This window comes from Vigna radiata, chromosome 5 (assembly GCF_000741045.1).
Source record: "Vigna radiata var. radiata cultivar VC1973A chromosome 5, Vradiata_ver6, whole genome shotgun sequence".
Taxonomy (NCBI): domain Eukaryota; kingdom Viridiplantae; phylum Streptophyta; class Magnoliopsida; order Fabales; family Fabaceae; genus Vigna; species Vigna radiata.
Window position 1 is genome coordinate 932,826 of NC_028355.1, and position 23,542 is coordinate 956,367.

Consider the following 23,542-nt stretch of genomic DNA (forward strand, 5'->3'; position numbering starts at 1 on the left):
CTTTTGAGTATTCTCAACCGTTTCAACCGTAATATGGTGCTTGATACATGTTTCAGTCACCTTAAATGTTCAGATACATGGGCAATATTCATAATATGGTTGCTATGTCTTCATATGTACATCGTGTTTCTTCTTCATACACTATCTTTCCATCTCAACCTAACTTCTTTTCAGACCCATCTCAATATATATATTCGATTTCTATAACTATGTCGTTGTCTACTTAGAATCTAACTCTACCTATGGATTATTATCGACCTATAATGTTTTCCAATGATATAATAATGAAAATAAAGATGATGAAAATGACAATGATCAAAATGATGATAATATTACACAAAATGAAAGAAACCAAATATCCAAAAGACAATGAAGAAGAAAGTCATCTTATAGTATTAATTCACGTGTGGATAGATGTTCATATGTATTTTCATTTCAATTATTTTATTTTAATTGTTATTAATTTTCTTCAAATTCTTATTAATGTCATTAACTTTTTATTGTGGGTCGTGTATTCAATTAATTAAATTAATTTTAAACATCATATTAATTAAATAAAAAAAGAAAAATAAATTTTATTATGAGTAAATATAAAAAAATAAGTTACTTTACTTTAAATAAAATTAAAAAACTAATTAGAATAAAAAAAATTAAACAAAAGTCTTCATAGATATAACAACTTAAGTAAAAAAAAAAGCAAAAAAGTAATCAAATCTCATATAACCTCTCATTTATGATAGAAAAAAACTTTTAAACTAAAGTTATATATATATATATATATATATATATATATATATATATATATATATATATATATANTATATATATATATATATATATATATATATATATATATATATATATATATATATATATATATATATATAAGAGTAAAGTAACAATGACTTTATCTCGAATTAACAAATAATTAGAATGATTTTATCTCGAATTCACCTTTTTCATAAAATTGAAAAAAAGTTATTTTTAAATAAATTAAAAAATAAATTAATTTTATTATTTGACTTTTGGATTGGTTAATATTGATATATATTGTTTGATTTGTATTTTATATTTAACTTTTAAGATATTTAAGATTGATCAATGAATGTCTAAAAGGTAAAGAGTTTGATGAATGATTAAACTAACATATTTAACTTTTAATTAATTGTTAAATTTATAAAATTTTAGTACGTTGTGCCATTTTTTTTATTAGTATTTTATATTACTAATATGAGTGTTCTGATTAAGAAAATGAAATGAGCACAATAATTGATCAGTACCAAGCACATATGTTTATTTATTTGTGAAGTTCAAATAATTTTTGACAACCTACCTAACTAAGTCACAACTAAATGGACCAGCAATTCAGCCTGGCCCAACTAATCGTGGGCCCAAATCCGTTAGAAAGTTATTATTTATCTATAAATATAATAATATCAACCATTTTCTAATATTAATAAGCTTCCACCCACCTTTATAATAATTCATTGTTCATAAAGATATCTGCAACGAATTTCATATTTGGCAATAACTTTTATATATTTGTTTTCAAATGCTCTATATGTTTCTCCCTCTATTATGAAAAAAACACTTCCAAAATTTATACTAATTTTGATGTTGACCGTTGATTAAACCTTCTAATGTTAAATGAAGGATTTATTTGATTCACATTAAGAAATTGCTTTCTTAGATGCTACATTTAATATTTAACTTAATTTTTCTTAACTCTAAAGAAAGTGTCACTAATGTATATTATTAACTTTCGAAAAGCTTATATCCGACAAGGAAGTGTGACGGAAATCCGTTAATTAATCCAGAATTAAAACACTAGCTTATTTTAGACTTTTCCGTTGTTAGTTTATTATTATTTTGGTACAACCACTAAAGACACGGGAAAAATTCATTTTCAATTATAAATAACATTTGCATTGTTCAAAAATTAAAAAAATTAGATTTATTTTTTTGAAATAGTTTAAGCAAATGGATCCCATATTTTTATTGAAAATTCATTTTGTATTCATAGTTATCCCCGAAAAGAAATAGTTTGAGAATTTGTGCATGGCTATTTATTTGTCCGATTTGAGTTGGAAAATGTAGCAATTAGTAGTTGTCTTTTGCCTGCAATTTCCGTAACTTAGGTAATAAATGATGTTATTAAATATTAGATACCAAAAGGTGTGAACTTTGAAGCCAAACTGCATTTACTAGTGTTTACCAACTCCTCTTGAGCCACTCAGAAAACCATACCAAACATACTTTCTATTTTCTTCTTATTCTCTCTCTTCTTCTTCTTCTTCTCTTTTTCTTTATATCACAAACAAAGTTCATACTTTTCAGATACCCATTTTCTCATAATGACCAACAAATCCCCAGTTTTTCCAATGCCAGACCCTCAACATTTCAGTGACTATGGCTTTGACCCTCAAATAAACTATTTTCAGGTTTCTCTTTCTCTTTCTTTTTCTTTCCCACCCATTTGGAAAAACGTCTTTTTTTTTTCTTTCCATTCACAAACTTTGGCTTTCTACAAAACAGGTGTTGGAAGAAGCCATGAAGCACAAGCGAGAGACGGCGAGATCCATAGATTCCATCCACTTCAAGCTCCAAAAGCCCATTTCCAAGGACGAATCCCGTAGCAAAGCCCACAGGCCCAGGAAGAAGCGCTGGTGGAGAAGCGCCCTCCTCTTTTTCAAGTGGCGCTGGGCCCATCCCCGCGACAACGGCATCAACCAAGACGACGTCCACCAGGCACGAGCCCGGGCTTTCCGGGCTTCCATCTCGGGCCCCGTGTACTGGACCGATAGCCGAAGCGGCTCCGCCACGCCCCACCGCACTTCCAGCCGCCCTTCCTCCGGGCCGCTCGCCGGCACCCTCACGCCGCCGGCCAAGGATGACGTGGACACTCCTTACTTAAGTCTAAGAGAACTCAACATGGAACAACAGCATCATCAACTTCAGCGGAGGATGTCTACCTCAGCCATGCCCATATACTTGGTCACCTAGAAAACTTTCAGTGTTTTTTTTAATTGTTATTATAATTTTTAACCTAAGCAAAGGTGTTTGTTTGTTTGATTTGGGATGGATCATCGTTTTGATGTTTGTTTGTTGCTTCCTTTTAATATATGCAACTGGTTTTTGACCATTCCAAGGTAGTTGTTGTGAATTTCTTAATTAACAGTTTTTTTGTTGGATTGAGGATGAGATTCAGAGGGTAGTGTGAGTAGTTAGAAAGTACACGTTAGTGGCATTTACCAACGTAGCGCCAAGATTTGTGTCCGTTATGTTGGACCCAACCCTAGGAGGTCCTGCTGTTGGGAATTGAGGTTGTGGGGTCCAAACGGCAACGTTTCGGAGAGGCTGCTAAAGGTGGAGGGAAAAAGTAGATTTTTTATTTTTGAAAGGTCCTATTATTTCATTGTCATGGGACATGGAAAAACACTGCCATGGCAACATGGACGATGATAGGGAGGAAAAATCCAAATCACTAAACTATCATGGCATGTGCATTACCAAGTGGGAATTTAGGTTAATGAATTTTGTGTAATGAAATAAAAAATGTTGGAGAATTTAAAGAACAAGATGTTTGTATTTTTTTACTTTATTTTTTTATATTGCATGTTTTATAATAAACTTTTGGAGGATTATTAATTTTTGTACTATATATAAATCGAATCTGTTCACACGAGATCTAACATAATATTTTAGTTGTTTGTGTACTTGTGGGATTCAAATTAATCTTTTTAATTTCAACAGTGTACTTATCTAAATCTGTATTTTAGGAGTTGTTAATATGTCATCAAATTTATTTTGATTAGATTTGAATTTTATTTTGATTTAAATTCCATTTATTAGGTTTAGTTGAAATTAGTTTAAGAAGATGAATGTTCAGTTATATCTATTTTTTATAATATAATATTATTAAAATAAATATTATATAACAATATAACTATTATAATAAAATAAATTTTGAAAGACAAGATTTACATACGTATAATAATTTTACTCTTCATCTTCTTCATCTTTATTTCTTATCTAGAAAACAGTTTATCAATATACAATAAAATTATATTATACATTATATTATACACATAAGAAACATATTACAACATTAGACTAATTCATCCGAATATAGTATGAATGTCGAATTATGGTGGTTCCTGTACTTGTAGTGGTCTTTACTGTTATGCAGAACTCTTGCAATTGGACTTACCATACACAAGATTAGTCCTCAAATGCCTTTTTGCCAACTGGATAAAGGCCTCTTAGGCTAAGACCTCATATGCTACTCTTCACGACATAACCATTCATCTCTACTTGAGTTTGAGTTATTGAAAGTGTCAGGATAAACCACCAATACAAAACTCCATACATTCATACAACACCACATGACACCACCATGTAACCCTTCACGAGGATCATGGAATCACGTCCATCAATTTCATTATAGTTCATCAGAAGTCACATAATAACACAATTTTCTTTATAACATCTTGATACCCACAATTAGATAAGAAAAACAGCTTGAAAACCCTCACCAACAACTCCAGAAGAGTCTAAAACCCTGAAAATGACTTAAAAAACGTCAAAACCAATATTTAAAGCCCTGAAAACTCCCCAAAATTGGTGCAATAGGGTTTGATGCTCAACGCCTAAGCCACTGGAAATGGGCGCTCAATGCCCTATTTGGACGCTCAGGCACTATCAGAAACACCCTACACTTTTTGGATCCCCGCAACTTTAAATGGTTCTTAGGACCTTCTAAACATTGAAAAACCTTTTGAAACACCATCCTAACTCAAATTGACACTTTAAAACCCAAATTCATTCCTACAAGCTACTCAATTTCAATTCCACCATTTCCAACCCCTATATCAGTTTACAAACTGCATAAACAAGTCTAAATACACTTGTTAGGACCCTCCAATACTTCAGTTTCACCCCAACCATCCCACTTTCCATTTCCAAAATCTAAAACCTCCAAAAGCAAGAAACTCAACCTATGATGCAATTAACACTTCCATGACAAATTTTTCGTATATAGACCTCTAAACAAGTCTTAATCGATTTCATAACATACTTCAAACTCTTCAAAACAGATTATACCACTTACCTCAAAATCTCACTATTTAAAACTCCCCTTTTACATAAAAAACACTTGAAAACTCCAATCACAAACCACCTCATTGCTACATATCAATTTTCAATCATCTAACACTTCTAATGAGTCCCAATTAACCTTCTAACAGTACTAAATCTGTTTCTATCTCACTCCCATACCTATTCCTCAATTTTACTCATCAAAACTCCCTTTTTAGGCTTAGAAACTCAAGTAAAAGACCCTTCCTCAATTCCATAATAGGTTGGACAACATTCAACATCTCAACAAAATTCCAAACCAGATTCAGTTCTAAATTAACTAGTAAATGAGACAAACATCATCCAATCAAGAATCCACATTCCAAAGCACTTTAAATTCATAAATACCACTTTCACGAAACAATTCAACCACATGCATTTATTTCATAAACAATTAAACATCCTTTCATACTTAAACATTGAATTCTAAAAACATTACTAGCTTCTCTTACCTCAAAACAAACTGTCTCAACTCTCAAAACGTTCTGTCGATTGCTCGAAACGTAAGGAAACTCTAGACAAACCTACGAAACACCGAATGGTGGTTACATAGAATTCTTAGGACTTCAATTTAACCAAGAATAAAGAGGAAAACACTTTTGACACATGCAAAACAGATTCCCTTGCAAAATCAAGAATCGAGAATAGAAGGAGAAAAAAGAGTAAAAACTTACTTGTTCTATAACAAAAAGTGATTAGCTAGAAATATAGACCTCATCATTGTGATCAATTACACTTCCTAATCGTCAAAAAAATAACCCAAGAGTCAAAACTCTTAAAGAGAAGGTAAAGAATTCTAGAAAAATTGTTTTTAAAAAAATGGTTTCTAGAAAAATAATACATTTTAAAATAATGAAACTCATTTATAACAAAACTATTTATAAATAAATTATTTAATATTAAAATAATTGAATCTCATTATTTTTAAACCACTCTTATTTTTAAAATATATGAAGTTTTATAAATAATATTATAATTGACAAAATTTTAATTTTAATTATTTTTAGTTGGACGATGTTGTCGCTAATAATATATATAATAATATGAATTTTTAATTGTATTAAATTTTAATTAAGTTTAGATTTTATTGGAATTAAATACATTCATCTAAAAGAGCAAAAAGCAAAGAGGTGGTACAGTGAATAAAATGACAATTTATATAATTTTGTATTTTGCTCAAAGATTCTATCGATTTTATTATATACTTTACTATATGTTTTATTATGTTACAATTATCCGTAAGATCCAAATCATAATATATGTAAAATTGCGATTTTAAGTACAATGTCTAAGTCAGCAGTGTTGATGAATTTCAGATAAAGACAGTTAATGTTAGGATCTAATATTTTTCAACTGAGTTAAAATTAAGACATAATTTACAATTTTTTTTTCAAAATCAATTGAAGGTGTAAAAACTGGATTTTTATCAGCTTATGAGGAAGGGACACTTGGCTTCACATCAAAATTTATTAGCAAATTTCAGAAACAAAAAGTGCCTTTACTTTTATAAAAATCTGATTTTTGGGACATTTACCTCTTTCTGGAAACAGTCAACAACTTCAACTTCTTCTTCCTCTTTTATTCACGTTTCCTCTTTCAAATTTCTCCTCTCCAAGAACACTCTTCCTTCCTTGCTTTTTCCTCCAAATTTCTCACAGTAACCTTTCAACATTTTCCCCTGTAGCTACCTAGACCATTAGAAGATCAAGAATTCCAATCTCACTAGCTCATTTTTCTGTCCTCTTCCGGTAAGTTGATTTCTCTCCCATTTTCAAATTTAGAAGGTGGATCATACAATTGAAGCCTTGCATGCGACCTAGTTAAATTCCTCTTCAATATTCTAGTTTCTAATTTCTTAAGAAACTAACTCTTTCTCCAAATTTGGGGATTTTAGGTACGGTTAATCTCCTAAGGTGCCTTTGGGGTTTCCTCCGAAATTAGCTGCTGTTCTACTAGAATTCCAAGTAAGGGGAGCTGGATTCTACTTTGTGATTGTAGATAACTGTTATTTGACTTTTGTGGTAGGGAAATTTAATAAAATTCTGCATGTAGAAGGTTGTATGAGAATGGGGTACTGTTTAATTTAAAATGCTGAAATTGGTGTTAAAATGCATGTGTTTAACTTGGAATTGTGTAACTCTGAATGTGATAAATCAGAAACATGTATGTCCAGTGGAATGTTAGGAACTATGTGATTGATAATGTGAGAATTCAGTTTTAGTAGTAGACTAGCAAATCCTGTAAGTTAGTGTTAATGTTCAAGCCATTTTAGGGAAGTGGGTGAGTGATTTTGTGAGTTTGGGGTTAGAAGTAGTTTCTGATCTATTGGACCATTTGGGCAAGTCAATTCTGACTTGTTGAGAGCCTTAAACCAGCCAAAAACACTTTGCACCTAGTAGATTTGATTTTGACCTCTCAAGTAGAGGGAAGTGAGTTATTAAATCTAAATTCTTTGCATAGTTGCTAAGGATTCGTGTTAGGATCAAGGGAAAACATTCAAACAAGTTAGATTCAACTTGTATTTCGAGTTAGGAGTGTCCAAAGTTCACCAAAAGGTCTAAAACGAAACTTAGGGGGTAGAGTTGCTCAATTATGCAGAAAAATCTGCATAATTCACGCCGGGCGCCCAAAAAGGGCGCTGGGCGCCATTTCCTGCTATTTTCCAGCAGAAATTCACACTGGGCGCCCATAAATGGCGCTGGGCGCAGGTTTCTGCTGTTGCTTTTGTTTTTGATAGTTTGGGGGGTTCCGGACATCCGTTTTGGACGTTCTTTAGGTCGTTTTGGGGGTTTTAGACCCTTCCGGAGCCGTTGGTGATGGTTTCAGAACCGTTTGAATTACTTAAGTATAGGTAAGTATAGTTGATAAAGAAATTGGTATTAATAAATGATGTTTCTGTGAAAATATGTAATGTATGACTTATTTCTAGCATTGTATAATTCTTTTTAGTATTGTATGAGTTAATTATGTAGGATTTGTATGGAATTGAATCAATCCAACCCCAAAATGACTGTGTATCAAATTAAACTAAGTTAACACCAAAACTTATAAAAACTTAAGAATCAAAGTGAGTGAAGAATGGTATGGTATGAAGTGTGAATCAAAGAGTTAAGTACATCTCTTGGTGAGATTTGAGTTGAGTTTTTGGAATGAATATAGGTAGCTCAGTCTTGGGGGTTGCCCTTAAAGCTCTAATGACTATTCAATCTCACTTAGAGAAGAGTAGTTCATGTGGTGAAGAGCAGTAGGGGTCCTAGTCTTGGTTGTCTCCATTGTATATGGGCCAAGGTGAGTGATAACGGATAACCTTGTGTGTGGTAGGGTGAAACCCATTGGCAATGGCTTTGCAAAGCAGTAGAGGTCACCACAAGTGCATGACCCGCCATAGCTCGATATTCATTTCGGGTCCGGACGAGTCTAAAACTAACACCACCTAATAAAACCACAACTTATAATTTACTAAAACTATTCCTCTGTAATTGTAATTGCTTGTATGTCTATTTTGCGATGTTTAACTGTCATTGACTTGTTTTCAATTGAATTCTAGCTTACCCTTGCATGTGTGTTGTTTGTTTTTGTTTGTGTTTGTTTTCTTTTGCAATGATCATCCTATTTGGATGTGAGCAGAGATTTCAGAGGCCCCTCTGGAGCAGGTATTAGACGTAGCTGATGCTATTGAAGTCCCTGACACTACAGCTGAGTAGTTTAGGCTGTTAGTTTTATGTATACAGCTTAGTCCCTTTTCTTTTATTTCATTTTGAAAGACTCTATGCTGATATGTAGAGCTTATATCATATTTTGGATGACTGTATTATATACACTTCATCTACTACTACTCTTAACTGCTTTCTATTATTATAATATGTTGCATTCCACATGATATAGATATACTTATATTTTTGGGATGTTACAGGAGGTCTTTTAAAAAGAAAATGATAAATCTCAAAACAAACAAAATAATCTTGGACTAAAATGACAAGGATTTTATTTTTAGATATAATAATATAATATATATTATTTATGCATTACAACTTGTTTTTGAGAAATTTTACATTTTCTTATATTTTCTATGTATTTATTTTATTACTTTATAATATTACTAAATAAAATCTAAATATACTTAATATTTAAAAACCATATTATTATACTTCATCACTTCTCTACTTAAATTAACTACATAATTTTCCAACATGAAAATAACGATCACATACTCTTTTTAAAACTGTTTTTACAACATTATACATACTTTCTGAAACTGTGTTGTTTTAGTATAACAAAAATACAGATAAAATACTTAGCAGATCATGAATAACATTGGTTTGCTGATAGATTCTTCAACTTGGCACCTAAAAGTTCCAACATTGGTTATTAATATTACTGAATCACTGAAGAGAGTAAACTTAACTGAACAGAAAACACCATATCTGCAAAGAAATCATTAACCATTTTCTCCTATATAACTTTTCCATGTCTACCTTCCAAATCATGAAAGAAATTCTGTCAACGTGTTCTATGTATATTCCAAGACTATTAAATCTTTCTGTATTTTGCATGTAAGTGTAGTTTTCAAAATTATTATCATCCTGATCTCACTATAATTATAATAGTTCTGCAACACACTTAGTAATTCGTGTGGCTATATATGCACACTTACAGTTTCTCTGGGGAAACTCTTGGAATTAGATAACTCTGAAGAACTTTCTTCTCTGTTTCTTCTTTCATGTGCAAGAAGAATTGCACATTTACAGGTGAAGTAAAGAAGCAAGGCTCCAAGAGAGAATATGATAACAAATTCAATGACAATGATTGATCCTAAAGCTGTTACAGAAGATAGAACAAGATTGTAAGTCAGAAATAAAATACATCTGTTTCTGTTTTTGATAAACAGATTATGGAAATCATTATGATAGGTTGAAGGACTCAAATTTTGTTTTGGTGCATATAAAGTGGAAACTAAATGCTTCTATATATATATATATATTAACAACTCTGTTTTCAGTCAAATTGTGAAACTTGAAGCCAATGATTTATTATCATTTATGAAATATAGTACTTACTGTGAGCCAGAAATGAACTCATTGGTTGTTTTCTCATTAAATTTACAGTAGCTTCTGTGTATAATGGCATTGACATGCCATCTGCACAATCTGGAAAACATCCGTAGTTTCCCATGTCATTTAATGTCATTGTTAAAACAGCTCCATGCTCACCTCCCTGTATAAAATCAAGACAATTATGCAGTTGAAATTTTCATAAATTCTACTACACGTGTCATGAACCTGTGGTGAAGGAACAGATGTCAATGATTTTGTCTATCACTCACTCACATGATAGAACAGTTGCTGCATAACACTATTGCAGTCATTGACTGTGGCCTGAAATCTGATTCCATGAGCTTTGACCATAAAGTGCTGTGAGATAGTAACATATGTCTGAAGAGGCTGCCACTGATAATTAATTCCGTGCTTCAATTCAGTTGTATTGATCAAATGAATTGGTAGGTTTGTCACCAACCATCCATCATTTACTTCCATGGAGAACGTCACAAAAAAGTGAGCCTGACCACCTGATATGATCCATCAGCAGAATGTTAAGCCTGCAAACCTTCTTTTGACATTATCATGTCAAGAACAACATGAATTGTTTAAAATATACAGAAAACAATTACTCAAACTAGACAATATAACCATCAATACGACGACCAGTTTTATTGAAAGAATGCCATACCAGGGAAGGTAAGAAGATCAGGATCTCCAATGAAAAAGTCAAACTTATCTTTCTCTTGGTCAAAGATAAGGGTCTCATCTTCATTACTCCTCAATATGATGAAGTAGGGGGCTTTAATAAATGGAGGGTCATTGATAGGATCAACAGAAATTGGAACATCCAGTGAATTTACTCCGTTCTTGTTCCTGGTTGAGACTTGAATGGTATCTCCTCCATAAAAATTTTCATTTCTGAAAACAAAATGCACCAGGATTAATAATTGAAAACCACATCTACACTTCTACCTGATAAATGTTTTCCAAACTGGTAATAATACATGTTTTATGAGACTTATGACTTCTGATTTACTAAAGCTCAGTCATGTAGAAATACTTCTTAGACTAACAGAGTTGGATAGAAAATACATACAAAAGCACTAGTGAGAAAAGATTTTGGTGGTTGTTGACATTTTTTGATTCATGAGTATCTGATAGATTATTTGTGAGAAAATGGTACAATTCTGTAAACATTGAACATGTTGGCAAGTGTCACTATGATAGTACAGTCTCATGAAACAGATATACACATTAAGAAGTGAAGTTTAAGTTTATCTATGGATTTGTAAGATGACGTTTGCATTAATTTATATACTTTAAACTTGTCTTAATGTGGAATTTACAAAAGTTTCCAAACAAGAGAATTATTTTAGTGAACTTAAGCAATAACAAATATGTAAAAAATACCCCAGATATTGAATTGACTGAAGCGCAAAATTAATTACTTCCACAGAGCCTTCTATTATTAAACTGGTTGCAGTTTCATTTCCTGTGTCAACAGTAAGTTCACTCCACATTACTTGCCCAAATTGCATAGCCATAGGAGACAGAAGTACAATGCCAGATTGAGCACTAAGATTGACAGAAATATTTTCCATAGGATTTGAATAAGTTATCTCAAACCCGGTGAAACCACTGCAAGAGGAGAACAATAAGATTGGAAACATCAGGGTAGTTCAATTAAACCATTTTCCAAGAAATATTTATATATATGTAACTTATACATACCCAAATCTAGGGCTTATTGAATCTTCTGTTGCTTGCAGTTGATTTGGAGCAGAAACAAACTGAGGTGGAACATTGAGAACAAATATGCACACGGAAGCAGAAGCAAGATTTCCATTTATATCAGAAATTGTATACCAAAAGGAATCATTTCCATAATACCCTTTATAAGGAGTGTAACGAAAGATCCTTCCATTCTGTATAAGTGAACCATGATCTGACTGAAATAATACAATAGAAACAGCCATTTCTCATATTAAAAAAAAAAATGAAGACAAAGAATTGAAATATTCATGATTATTAGCAACTTCAGACTCATCTCTCTAAAAAGAACATTGCACAGTAATCCTGAAACTTAGTTAGTCACAAATGACAGCAAGTTAATGATAATTTTTTATTATGCAGAGAATAAATATTGAGTCGAATATTTACTATTTGACTGTATTCTAGATCACTGACGGATAATGAAATGTTTTGAAGATAATAAACCATTTCTTTGTCAACATCCATGACCTTCCAAAATGTGAATCATAATAGGATTTTTACTGGTGAAAATCAGAATCAACATATATATATATATATATATATATATATATATATATATATATACACAGGTATATATATATATATATATATATATATATATATATATAATAGAAAAAGGACGGTTATGAAGAGGTTTTAGTATGCATTCACAAGATATCTTACTTTTGAGAATTCAACTATACTTGCATTATCACCAGCAAAATAATCATTTGCTAAGACATCAAAGGCAACGGATTGGTCCTCCCAAATAGATATTGTATCATTGTTGGCTTTTGGAAAATATTCACCTGCAAGTCAAGCAAAAGAATCCTTAAAAAATCATATTCTTGGAGTAAATTAGACAACCCCAGATTTCTGAACTTGAAAATTCAAACTTTAAAAGCAGACATATTTTCACTTGGTCTGAAAACTGGTCAGATAATGGAAGGTGTGTGGAAAAGGTCCCATTATCAGCAGCAATATATCAGCATATAGAGATATAATAATTATGACACATATATATCTGAGTAAAATAAGCAGCATACTTACCAAAATAATAACAAGGATAAAAATATAAGGTGAATGTTCTTTGAACTTACTGCTGTACACATTGATACTCAAGGGACATGATAAGAAACTTTTGCCATCAAAGGAAGCACAAATCTTGTAAGTGCCAACATCTTTGGCCATGTAACTGCAGCTGTATGATCCATCCTTATTGTCTGTAATGTCCAAACTCGAAAAGCCAGAACTATTAACAGAAGCAATCTCCAATTTCAACCTAGATTGTTGTGAGAGGACAGGGTTTAAATATGAATCCACAAGCTGGACAATTATTTCACTTTTGGACAGCTTTGGCACCTTTGGAGAAAACCTCATGACACTTGACAAGGAAACATTTACTTCACCTGCAGCAAGCTAGGGGTACATCATGAGAAATGATTGGGAGTAAAACAATAAATATATGTGAAAATTATGAGCAAAACTTAGATAAACCCTTCAATAAAACTTTATCCTATTGAAATATTTTGCAGGATAAGCTTAAGCTGTTCCTTGAATGCACACTAATCATTTTATATGTAACAGACTCCTCTATGCAAGAATCTTTGAGGCTTGAAGAATGGATAATGCAAATTTGTGAAGAATGAAGGCAACGCCAATAGAACTCTAGCTTAGTTGAAGGCAACACTGATATTATATCACAAAGACCAAATAAAAGACTTATGCAATTGAGGTAAAATAAATGAATAATTATATCTATATTACTTCGGAAGCAAAAAACCTTTGATCAATAAGCCTCCTTTTACTAAAAACTCTTCTTTCTGTGGGGTTGAGTTTATTCTCTCATTCCTTCAATTCATTTAATTTGATTGTCGTGCAAATAAAGAGGGTTTACCATGAGATGAAGTAATGCATAAAAAAACATCTTTTTTTTTTCTTTGTATAAGCTGAGGACAACCTTATGAAAATTATTCCTTTTCATATAATGTACATTATTGTACCTGCTTTTACCTCTTTTCGGAAAGAATGTCCCTCATTCAATAATATGTTTCCACAATATACATTAATATCATAAAATCCACTTTTTTCTGGTATGTAATCCACACGAAAATCACTTGCCATGATAAAGCTCCCACTCCCATTAGACTGAAAACATTGTGAAACTTCATTAGAGTCTTTACTAATTATGCACCAAAAATTAACTTTTGTCTTCCTTACATTGTTTCTCAACACTATTGAAGATGATGGCAGAGTTTCCATGTGACCGATACCATCATATCTCAATCCTGAAGCTATTCTGCTCCCTGATGTCAAATACAATTATAACAATAAAAAATGAAATAATCAATTTCATACATGAATGTAGCAAGAAGTTTATCTTTGAAAATACCATTACTGTCAACCACAGGATATATGACTGGCATAACTCTGTACGAGTCATTTTCTATTGAAATTTGTACTTGAAGTATGTTTGCTTGGACAGGGGAAGGATATTGATAGATGTCATTCAAATACACAGAAAATTCTTCCTTTACACCAGCTACTGAATCATTTAAACCTGATCCATTAACAACACTTTTAACCCCATCGCAGTAACCTATTTGAAAAGGAACATGACAAAGAAATTAGATTTTCATGCTGAAATGATTATGCAAGTTACTAAAGTGTAAGAAACTACTTCAAGTAGTGAAAAGCTAGCTTAGGCTTTTTTGCTAAGCAGACAGACAGATAGACAGAGAGATGAGGGAGAAGGAAAAATACAAGTTTATATCAGATATAGTAAACGATCAAAACAAGAGTGAAAACAAAATGATGTTACAAACGACAAATCCAAATTTTTTTTAAGAGACTCGGAATGAAACTTTACCTATAAAAACAGTATAAACATATGGCATGTTGGAAATGCTTTTATTATGCTTGGAATCATATATTGTCAATAGGAAGTTCCCTGGCTCAAAATTGCTAAACGAAAACAACTGAATTCCAGCATCCACTTCTTGAAAATGGAGATCTGATATCGGTATCGACAAGTTTGTGTCAGTTTCAACAACTTCAGAATCAAAAGGATACAGTCCAGAAACCAGATTTCCGTATTTATCTAACTGATGTATAAAGATTTCCATCTTGGAAGACAATTGCCATGCACGAGATTCAACGTTCCATTTGGCGATACAGTTAGAGACATCTATAGCTCCTGGCAATTTAGTAAGAGAGAGGTCAAGCTATTATGGATTTGCTTGTAAAAGTAATAAAATGATATATGGAAGAAACAAAGAAGCATACCTCGCGTATGAAATTTATTATGAAACTGTTTGTCTATCAAGCTCAAGCATGTAATCAAGGTGGTCCAAATATGATATAAAACACTTAATTATAATTGAAACAAAAAGCACACAACCTGGATTCACCTTCAATGGTAATGGAGAACCCTCCAAGGTTTGATTTCCTCCTTCTAAGCTCAATGAGAACTTTCCAGCTTTCGTCACAATAAACTCAATGACTATATAATCAAACTCAGTCCACCCCATGTTAAAGATATCTGGAGCACTTGCAACAGAACCATTTTCATGCAAAACAGACAGCTTGAAATCAGGCAAATAGGACACTTGAGTCGTCTTAGAGATACCGTTCCCAAATGCATCTTTAAGTAGCACCATAAGCGTAGCTTTTGAACCAGCTTCATACTCATGTCTCACGCCCTTCCATGATGCAACGCACACAGAAGGGTACATGTTCCCTTCAGTAGGACGATAATATCAAGCATTACTTTACTATCTGGCACATACAAAACCAACGTAGCCTACACTGATAGATAATAGAACACCAAGGTATGAACTAGAATGAATAAAATTATCTTCGTTCTCATTTTGCAAAAGAGTGATGTTTTCCTTTTACTTTCAACAGAATCCTTGAAGTGATTTAAAAGGGTAGTTAGTTTTAGTTCCATCAAAACCTACCTATCTACCAATGAATCATTCAGTTCTATTAGACAGTTTAAAAAGTAAACCTGGTTCAACTTGGAAATGCAAAGATGAATCATCAACTTTATAACGCTCCTCACTGATGAGTACATTAAACAATCCAACCCTGATAGGGGTAAAGAAGATCTTCCATTCATTTGGATCTCCTTCAAAATCTGACAACACAGTAGACACATAGGAACTGTTCCCTTCCTTTCCATTCACAGTTAGTGTGGGATTGAAAACTTTTTTGTCAATCTTATCAGCATTCTCAAGCACTTTTACTTTGATGGTTGCTGTGTCACCGGCCTGGAATGTGCCCTTGTCACCCCACCAACTAAAAGCGAACAGGGGAAGTTGTGATCTATCTGTCTCAAATGAAGAAAAATAAGTAAGGATGGTGCAAACAAAACCTGTTTTCTTCAACGATGTAAAAGTGCTGCTTCATGGTTACCTGAAGTAAGATATTGAGAACAATAAACTGAGAAGAAAGAGAGAGCGCAGAGTGAAAGGACAATGAGTGTGCGTGCTAGTATCTCCATTTGCTGAGAGAATCTCATAGTGCAGTGCAGTGAAGGAAAAGACAGTTTATAAAGGACAGTTTTTCACTACAAAAATAATATATTTTAATAGGAGTTATTTTTTGGCGGTTTTAAAACCCCAAATAATTCTGACGGTTTATAAACAAAAACCGTTCCTAACTTTTATTTATTTTTTTAAAATATATTTTCGGGCTAATAACTTTAAACCCCGATTCGTCTTCGTTTAGTTTCGAACTTTACTTTTCCTTTTTATCTTCTCCCAAACCCTCCCAATCCTATAAACCCTTTTCAGTTCCAAATTCCTCCTTCACCCACTGCAAAACCTAGATTCCACCGTCCCAACTTTCTACACTCTGCAACGCATTCGCGCCCGACCCGTGGGTCCAGATCCTCCTCGTCCTCCTCCGCGCGACTGACGCTGTCCACCAGCACTGCTCGCGCCTTCAGCGAAACGACACACCGCTCGTCGTCACCGTAGAAGCGCAAGCGCAGCACAACGCGACGCTCAGAGAGCTCGGATGCAGCGCCGTCGAAGAAGAGGTTTTTCTGGCGGTGGGTGACGACGTGGAAGGGGGAGAGCAAGCTGGTGACACGGCGGTGGGCGTTGGCGTCTGCGAGGCGCAGCTTCACTTCGACCTCCATTGGGGAAGAAAGGTGGGAGACTGAGGCTAGGGTTTTACGAGGAGAGGCCGATGCGCCTTGGAAGCGGGATCTTCACCGCCGCGATCCAGCTAACGGAGGAGAGAAGTGGTGCCAGCAGGGGCGCTAGTGGTGGCAGGGAAGATTACCCCTTGGTCATTTGTGTTAATTATTTAGTTTTTTTGTCATTCAGATTACCTGAGAAAGATCATCGTGCAGGGAAGATCTTCTAACTCTACCAAGGTTGGAGATATTATGACCGAGGATGTATGTGTATTATGGTACTTCTTGTGTTTACTTCACCTTGGAGAAATATTTTATTATTTCTTCTAACTTTCAGAGAGATTTTGAGAAATAAACTACTGTTTTTCCAAAATTAAGCTTGCCAAACATACTGTTCTTCTATAGGGAACCTGCAATTTGTGCTATGTTATTAGGGAACCTATATGAAGAGCTATCAGGGTCAGAAGATGGTAGCCACATTTTTGAGGTATTCTCCCAATGTTTCAGGATTATGGACATTTCTGTGATTATTTTTGTTCTTTTTCTTCTCTCATATTCATTGAGGCACTTTGTGCTATGTTCTTCTATAGGGAACCTCACAAGGATTTTGGAAGGCCCTGCCTTCATAAAGAACAAGCTTGCACAGGTTTTGATAACTTTGATTTACTTCGATTACCCTTTGGTCTGGTCCTCCGTCTTTGTGGATTTTTTTCCACACTTGAGCAAAGGAAACGTTGTCATAGACATGTTCTGTCGAGTTTTGAATGCCCTGGATGATGAATTAATTAGTTTGGACTATCCTAGAACCCCTGAGGAATTGACTGTTGCGAGCCGGGTTAAAGATGCAATGAGACAGCAGTGTGTCTCTCAGATTGTCCGGGCCTGGTATGACATTGTTTCTATGTATCGGAATTCTGATCAAGAGCTATGCACTAGTGTGTTAGATTCCATGAGGAGATATATTTCTTGGATAGACATCGGGTTGATAGTCAATGATGCTTTTATCCCTTTGTTGTTTGATTTGATTTTGGTTGGTCATCTGTCTGATCAGCTTCGTGGTGCTGCAGTCAGATGCTTGTTGGCAGTTGTTTCTAAGCGAATGGAGCCCCNATCCAAACTGTCGTTGTTGCAAAGCCTTCGTATTAGTCGTGTACTCAGGTTANTGACNGAGAACGGCGATGCTGAAATGGTCTCTGATATAGCTGCATTGCTTACTGGGTATGCTGTAGAGGCCTTGGATTGCTTCAAACGCATAAATTCTGAGGATGCTAAAGGAATCTCTATGGAGCTTTTGAGTGAAGTTTTACCCTCCATTTTCTATGTAATGAAGAATTTTGAGGTAGATGCTACATTCAACATCATTCAATTTCTTTCAGGTTATGTTGCCATTTTAAAGAGCTTTACTCCTTTGCGGGAGAAACAGCTACTTCACTTGGGGCAGATATTGGAAGTTATCCTAGTGCTATGACTGGTATGTATGAGCTTTAAAACATTGTTTTAAGCTCTCAACTAATAAAAAAAAAATCATCCTTGGTATGACTTATGAGATAGTTATTTTTAGCATTACATCAGAAATGGTTCTTGGTTGAGTTTAATATTTTTAGCTCTAAAATGGAGGTTTTAATACAAATTTAACTGATCATAGATATGGTTTAACAGTTTATTTCTAACCCATCCACTATAAATGAAATCAAAAGTTTATCGCATCCATGTATTTGACACCCCCTAGAACGTGATTAGCACCATTAGTTTGGGTTTTGATTGTCTCCTTCCTAGTCGATCTCTGATAAGACACTTTTAGGCTCTATACACAATTTCACTGCTGTCTTCTTTTCGGTCATTTTTCCATAAATATATCCCAATGTTTATGGAAGATTTTATTTAGTCTCTAACCTAGAGCTTTATCCAGCATAAGCATGATATTATACACCTTTCCTAATCCAGGTTGGTGACTTTGATTGCTTTCCTTTGACCATATTGTCTCGCACTTGCCTTCCATGGTTACTTAAACTGATGATAAGCCTCTCATCACAGGTTCATACTACTATCCCTCTTTAATAATAAAATCTTACCTGTGGAAATGATTACTTATTTTTTCCTTCTCAACAATATTGGCAGGAAGAATTTGTGAAAATAAATTTGTAATTTTGTTTAATTATTTATTTCCATCTTATGGCTAATTAGCTATACACTTTTGTCTGACCGTCTTAGTGGTTCAATGATAATTGATAACCTTGTTTGTGCAGACAAATAAGCTCTATCAATTGGCTTCTGTTGCATTATGCTTGCTAGTAGTCTGTTTTTGTTCTCTTCCAAATTTGTGTTTCTATTTGAAATGCTTTGTTTTTCATGTGTTTTTATGATAGGAAAAAAGATGTATATGACGTTAGTCAGGGATTCATTATTATTGTTTCCATTTATTTGATCAATAGAATTTGCCTAATAATTGTATATACTTGAATTCCTTTTTTAGCTTGTACAAATTAAGAATCACATTAATCTGTTATTAAAGGCTGTAATTGAGGATTTACTATTTATAGAACGTCCATTTTCTACATGCTTAATTACAACACTAATTTTGTTTTTGAACCATAGGAAAGGATATTTCTACCTTATTTAATCCTTGGAAAAGATAAGCTAAAAGGAATCTTTGTATGTAGGAAATAAATTTAGTAAAAACTGATGTAATGGTCATTTGCAAAATCGAGGAGAAGATTATCCTTCTTTGTCTCAGCAGAAACTTCCATATTCATCATGATTGAGTGTTTGGTTGTGTTATTTTTTTCTTTCTTGCTTTTGCATTTAAAGGATTCCAACTTCTACTCAGATAATATATGCTTGTTCTGTTGATTAATCAACTTACTGTTACGCACACATGAATCTCTTTACTTTTGAATATATGCTTGAGTAGCTTGTGAGTTCTAGATTAGCCAAGAAAATAGGCTGAATTTCTTATGTAGCTAAGCTTAAGCTGGGACTAGCTTAATTCATTTTCACATCTACTCGTGATGTAACTTGAAAAATAAAGCTTAAATTTGAAAGTATCACTTGCTATTATGTATTCTAATATTTGATTAATTTCAGGGTAAATTATATCTGNTGCTTCTTGGGACCACANCTCTTAGTCTGGTATCAAATTGTTCTCTTTAGTTTGAATTATCAGTTACTAGATTCCAAAACTGACCCTTGGTCTTCGTAGTGTTATTTTGTCCTTGATCCATGATGAATTTTCATGAACCAAATTTATACGAACTTTATTCTGGATGGAAGCTCTTACCTTTCTCTTTCGTGTATACTTTGACTCATTGGGGCATAAATATTTTGTCTTGGTGAAAGATAAAGCAACCTTAAATTAGCTTTTGTATTAATTTTTTCCCCCTACTCCTATTTGATAATAGACCTTGAAACTCAATGGTTTTGCCAGTACACAAATTTACTAATAACACAAAAAGTGAATGCTCTTTTATCCAATAACACATAAAATGAGTTTGGCAAATTTCGGGCTAACTTTTGTAAGTTGCCCCAAGCTCTCTGCATCTATAAGTTCGAGAAGTATCTTTCAGTAAATAACTTGAAATCTAAGGACCATAAATTGCAACCAGTTTCCATGATTTAAAGTCAGTGGCACAACACTATAAATATCATTGTAAATAGTCCCATTTATAATTTCTTTATCCATTGCACAGGTAACAACTCCTCTACTTTTCAAGCTTATTCCTGCCGTAGTGCATCTTGGTGTGGTATTGAAGTGGTTCTCTCCCGACAGTTCAGTGGAGGTAATCACCTATCTATCTTGGAATTGTTTGACTTCTGTTTGTCTGAAAGTCTATACACGTGTTTTCCATAGTTTTGACGGGTTTTCCAAGTGTTGTTGAACAAATTTAATCTAACTGCAATTTTTCTCAAATCATGCAAATCCATTTGGCGATGGATGCTTGCATACCAAACTAACCAAATACTAATCAAGACAACTCATCTGAACCCCAAAAATGGAAAGGACAGGGGAGAGGAACGATAANATATTGAAAGGGAGAGGACCGATAAAAGATTGAAAGAAACCTGACAAGACGGACAAATGAAGGTACGTGGTAGGCATTCTTTCCAGAACTCCATATACATAACTCCTCTTTCAAACATCTTCAGCCCCTTGTCTTTGTGAAAATCACACTTTATGTTCTTATATGATGTTAAAAATACTGTCAATATAATTTGTTTCTCTGTTGTTTGCATCTGATCTCTATTCCTATCAAGTGCATTAATTTAATCTGACACTTAACCTTGTGTAGCAACAAGAAAATTCACATGTACAAAATGACCATGAATAAAATGAAAATCAGGATATTTTGTTGGAAGTGCAACAAGAAAGGCTATCGACATACAAGAGATCATGGTAATAATTGTTAAATTTATTTGTATGATTTTTGTTTTAAATATATGACTGACTAATTATTATGTTATATTGTAGGTATCTGATCAAGGAAGCCTACCAAATGAAAATGAAGAAAATTAAACAATTTTTCTGTAATTTTTAGTATTGAACACTGTTATATAACATCTTTCTATTTAGTTTTTATTTATGAACAATTAGTTATATATGTTGAACAATACAGCTTATTTTATATAATATGCAATTTTAGATTACTTTTTTTTAAACTTTTCGATCTTTAGATAACTTCAATATCATCAATTGCTTGACCCAATCCATTGGAGTCAATCCTGGATTTTTCTTTTCTGGCTATCAAGTAAAACCTACGAAAGACATACCAAAGAGAATGAGATAAAACCTACGAGCATTAATTTAAATCAACCAAGAAATGACACTGAACAGACAATTTGTAACTCCTAATTAGACCTATGCATAATTAATGTGCCATAATAAAAGAGGTTCTGTAGCTTATTTATACTAAACTGATTACACTAATAGTTAGGATATATTAGTTATTTCTTATTGTATCGTATGAAATTTCGGTTAATGGGATATTTCATATGTGAATTTATTACACAAATAATTACATTTAATATGTATTTATTATTAAATTGTTAAATTTGTAATGACTTTAATATCAAGTATCTTTTGTTGGTAACCTTTAAATTTTACTAAAAATTTACTAATGTGATAAAGTTTGACAAACAAAAGAACAGTTGATCTCGACCTATCTATTAANTATGATAAGATTATTTAACTACCAATCAAAGTCTCAACTATTGCTTTTGAGCTTTACCAGATCCTCTTTTGCAGCACTCCCTCATCCTAAAATTATGGAATCATTTTCTAGTTTAACATGAATTATGTTAGTCATTAACACTGATCAATACNAGGAAGTTCACATTACTCAATCAAGATAATTAATGGATAAATACAAACTTACTTAAACCCCATAATACAAATGCATTATGCATCATGATAGATACTAGATGAAACCAAAGAAGAAACATGGTAACATAAGAATATCTACTTAATGGAGAAAGTAATACCTAGCTAGCTCTAGTTTATAAGATGAATCTCTTTTTAGTACAGATAGCTAGAATAAAACTAATACTCTCAAGAGTTATAATCTTCAATAACCAAAAGGCTCAAAAGCCTAGTAAATTAATGATTCTGAACTTTTGTGGATATTAAGATAAAGAATCTGGGAATTTGCCAATGACTATGATGAGAAGCATAAAATGGAAGAGATAAAAAGTTGTGATAGAAGTTGATTTTCAAGGATGAAAGTCCATCTTCAGTAACAGATTTTTCCACCAACACAAGGTACATGGTCTGCATATATATGAGTAAGCAGCATTATGAATAAATAATGCACAACTACAGCGTTCATTCCTCCATTATTAGATTAAGATTTAATAACCATGGTATATCAGCATATCATCTGAAGAAAAAGGGAACACAAATAATGCTATACCCAAAAAGGTTAGAGGAAAACGATATCACAGAAAAAGCCACCTGAAATTCGAGAGAAAACTGTATGTAAGATATATCAGTTCAAGAAAGGAAAAGAACAAAATGCTACTAATCTTTATCTTTATAATCATACCCATGGCTAGTCAAGTTTGAAATTACACCCGGAGAAAATGAACACTGTTTTATATACTATAAATTGTTTATAAGGTACCATATCCAATTTTAGAGTCCAGGGATGATCAGTATTTCCAGATGAAGATCAAAGTCTGTAATAGGAGAAGAACCACGGTAACAGAATTTAAAAGGCTGTAATAGGCAAGAGGAACTTCTTTGACTAAGCATTCACAAGTTCCCCATGTAACCAAACATCAATCAATGTCTAAAAGGCAAAGTAATCAGGAAGGGTAAAACAACCAACCATCACTACAAAAATTATTAATTTTAGGAAGGGTCTTTCTTAGCGTTTCGAGGGGTTTTAACCCCAAAAAAATACATTTTCTGCGGTTCAGAGAACCATGGGAAAACCACCGTCACAAAATTACCAACAGAATTATTCGGGATTTCTGG

The 23,542-nt window shown here is 33.2% G+C and overlaps 2 protein-coding genes and 1 long non-coding RNA gene across 16 annotated transcripts; 2 read left to right on the forward strand and 1 right to left on the reverse strand.

Moving 5' to 3' along the window:
* Nucleotides 1-2,181: 2,181 nt before the first annotated feature.
* On the forward strand, nt 2,182-3,142 carry LOC106760207. The gene is made up of 2 exons (XM_014643675.2): nt 2,182-2,441; nt 2,536-3,142. The coding sequence occupies exons 1-2, from the start codon at nt 2,355-2,357 to the stop codon at nt 3,001-3,003; spliced, it is 555 nt and encodes a 184-aa protein (XP_014499161.1). The 5' UTR covers nt 2,182-2,354; the 3' UTR covers nt 3,004-3,142.
* Nucleotides 3,143-9,653: 6,511 nt separating this feature from the next.
* LOC106760035 (protein GAMETE EXPRESSED 2) lies at nt 9,654-16,553 on the reverse strand. 3 transcript variants are annotated; one of them, XM_022780385.1, is made up of 15 exons: nt 16,344-16,553; nt 15,937-16,257; nt 15,328-15,666; nt 14,797-15,123; nt 14,320-14,526; nt 14,148-14,233; nt 13,931-14,075; nt 13,028-13,336; nt 12,612-12,736; nt 11,907-12,124; nt 11,586-11,813; nt 10,864-11,093; nt 10,464-10,702; nt 10,194-10,350; nt 9,654-9,954 (listed from the first exon to the last, which is right to left on the reverse strand). In XM_022780385.1, exons 1-15 carry the CDS (start codon nt 16,447-16,449, stop codon nt 9,773-9,775), a joined length of 3,219 nt encoding a protein of 1,072 aa, XP_022636106.1. In that variant the 5' UTR covers nt 16,450-16,553; the 3' UTR covers nt 9,654-9,772. The 3 variants fall into 3 exon arrangements, with proteins under 3 accessions (XP_022636106.1, XP_022636107.1, XP_022636108.1); XM_022780386.1 differs by lacking the exons at nt 15,937-16,257; nt 16,344-16,553 and having other exon boundaries at nt 15,213-15,418; XM_022780387.1 differs by lacking the exons at nt 15,937-16,257; nt 16,344-16,553 and having other exon boundaries at nt 15,338-15,399.
* A 122-nt stretch (nt 16,554-16,675) lies between these two features.
* Nucleotides 16,676-21,714, forward strand: LOC106760234. 12 transcript variants are annotated; one of them, XR_002667677.1, is made up of 11 exons: nt 16,678-17,337; nt 17,479-17,560; nt 17,664-17,719; nt 17,878-17,958; nt 18,125-18,544; nt 19,018-19,107; nt 20,158-20,202; nt 20,760-20,849; nt 21,041-21,154; nt 21,360-21,463; nt 21,539-21,714. It is a non-coding gene; the product is annotated as an uncharacterized LOC106760234 (long non-coding RNA). The 12 variants fall into 12 exon arrangements; XR_002667676.1 differs by having other exon boundaries at nt 16,680-17,337; nt 18,141-18,544; XR_002667675.1 differs by having other exon boundaries at nt 16,676-17,337; nt 17,878-18,544.
* The last annotated feature ends 1,828 nt before the right edge of the window (nt 21,715-23,542 follow it).